We start from the raw sequence: 1,233 nt of genomic DNA on the forward strand, positions 1-1,233 counted from the left end.
GTCCACCACACCACAGGAGCACATATATCGTCTCCAACGCGTTTTTGCCCGCATACGGGAAAACGGCCTGCGCCTCAACCAAGCCAAGTGTTCCTTTGGCCAGACCGAGTTGAAGTTCCTGGGGGACCATATCTCCTGGTCAGGGGTCCGTCCGGATGCAGACAAGGTGAGCGCCATCACAGCCATGCCGCAGCCGGCCGACAAGAAAGCTGTCCTACGCTTCCTAGGCATGGTCAACTTCCTGGGGAAATTCATTCCCTTTTTTTTTTGGAAGAATTCTAACTTTTTAATAACAGCCTGGAAACAGTCCGAAGGATTACAGAAGATTCTGCATGAACTCAATTTATATCCAGTCGGCAAAAAAGAAATCTGAAAAACACCTCGAAATAAAAACGTTAAGTGACTTGATCCTAAACTACTGGTTTGCTGCTTCACAGGCAATCACTGTAAACATCCACCGGCTCCGACAGATATGTTATTGGAGTTTGGAATTCTTCTAAACACACGGTGCAAGATATGACCCCCGTATTCCGCGTGCGGTCCATCTTAACATCACATGACTTTTCACGGTTACAGAATGGACATGTGAACTGTGTTTCCAGAGTGCCGAGCACCTTCTTCTTGGTAGGAGGCTTTCTCTTTGATTTCCTGCGTCCCATTTCAACTTTTTGAATGCAAAAGCTCTGCTCCAGGTCACCGTATCAGCGGTTCGCAGGTAAAGTTCCCACAAGAATTTCCCGGTAGCATTTCACACCCTTCACAATCCCGCTCACAATGTGCAGTCCGCCCGGGGAGCGCAGGGAGGTGCTGCCGGTACCCGAGACTCTCTGCTGGCGCCAACAAGGCCTGACGCCCGGCTCGACGGCTTCACCACGGGGACGTTCATTCCCAACCTTGCCTCCCACACAACGGCTCTGCACCACCTCGTAAAAAAGTCCGCAGAGTTCCAGTGGCAACACACACACCAGCTGGAATGGGAGGATTTCAAACGCAAACTCACCACTGCACCGGTATTGGCGTTTTTTGGCACGTCTCGTGCCACCAAAATCTCAACTGATGCCAGCCAATCCGGCATTGGAGCAGTGCTCCTGCAGTGGGATGACACAGCATTATGGGCCCCAGTTGCCTATGCATCGCGGGCCATGACCCCCTCAGAGCAGCACTACGCACAGATCGAAAAGGAGTCCCTGGGCTTGCTAACCGGTTTAGGCAAATTCCATGATTATGTATATG

General features: G+C 51.3%; 1 protein-coding gene across 1 annotated transcript; it reads right to left on the reverse strand.

Annotated features, from left to right (window-relative positions):
• Positions 1 to 259: 259 nt before the first annotated feature.
• LOC140430083 (transcription elongation factor 1 homolog) lies at positions 260 to 867 on the reverse strand. The gene has a single exon (XM_072517615.1). It carries the CDS (start codon positions 657 to 659, stop codon positions 432 to 434), a length of 228 nt encoding a protein of 75 aa, XP_072373716.1. The 5' UTR covers positions 660 to 867; the 3' UTR covers positions 260 to 431.
• Positions 868 to 1,233: the final 366 nt, after the last annotated feature.

This window comes from Scyliorhinus torazame, chromosome 1, assembly GCF_047496885.1.
Source record: "Scyliorhinus torazame isolate Kashiwa2021f chromosome 1, sScyTor2.1, whole genome shotgun sequence".
Taxonomy (NCBI): Eukaryota; Metazoa; Chordata; class Chondrichthyes; order Carcharhiniformes; family Scyliorhinidae; genus Scyliorhinus; species Scyliorhinus torazame.

Coding starts and splice junctions, on each gene's coding strand:
- LOC140430083 (XM_072517615.1), bottom strand. CDS start 659: ATGGGACGCAGGAAATCAAAGAGAAAGCCTCCTACCAAGAAGAAGGTG.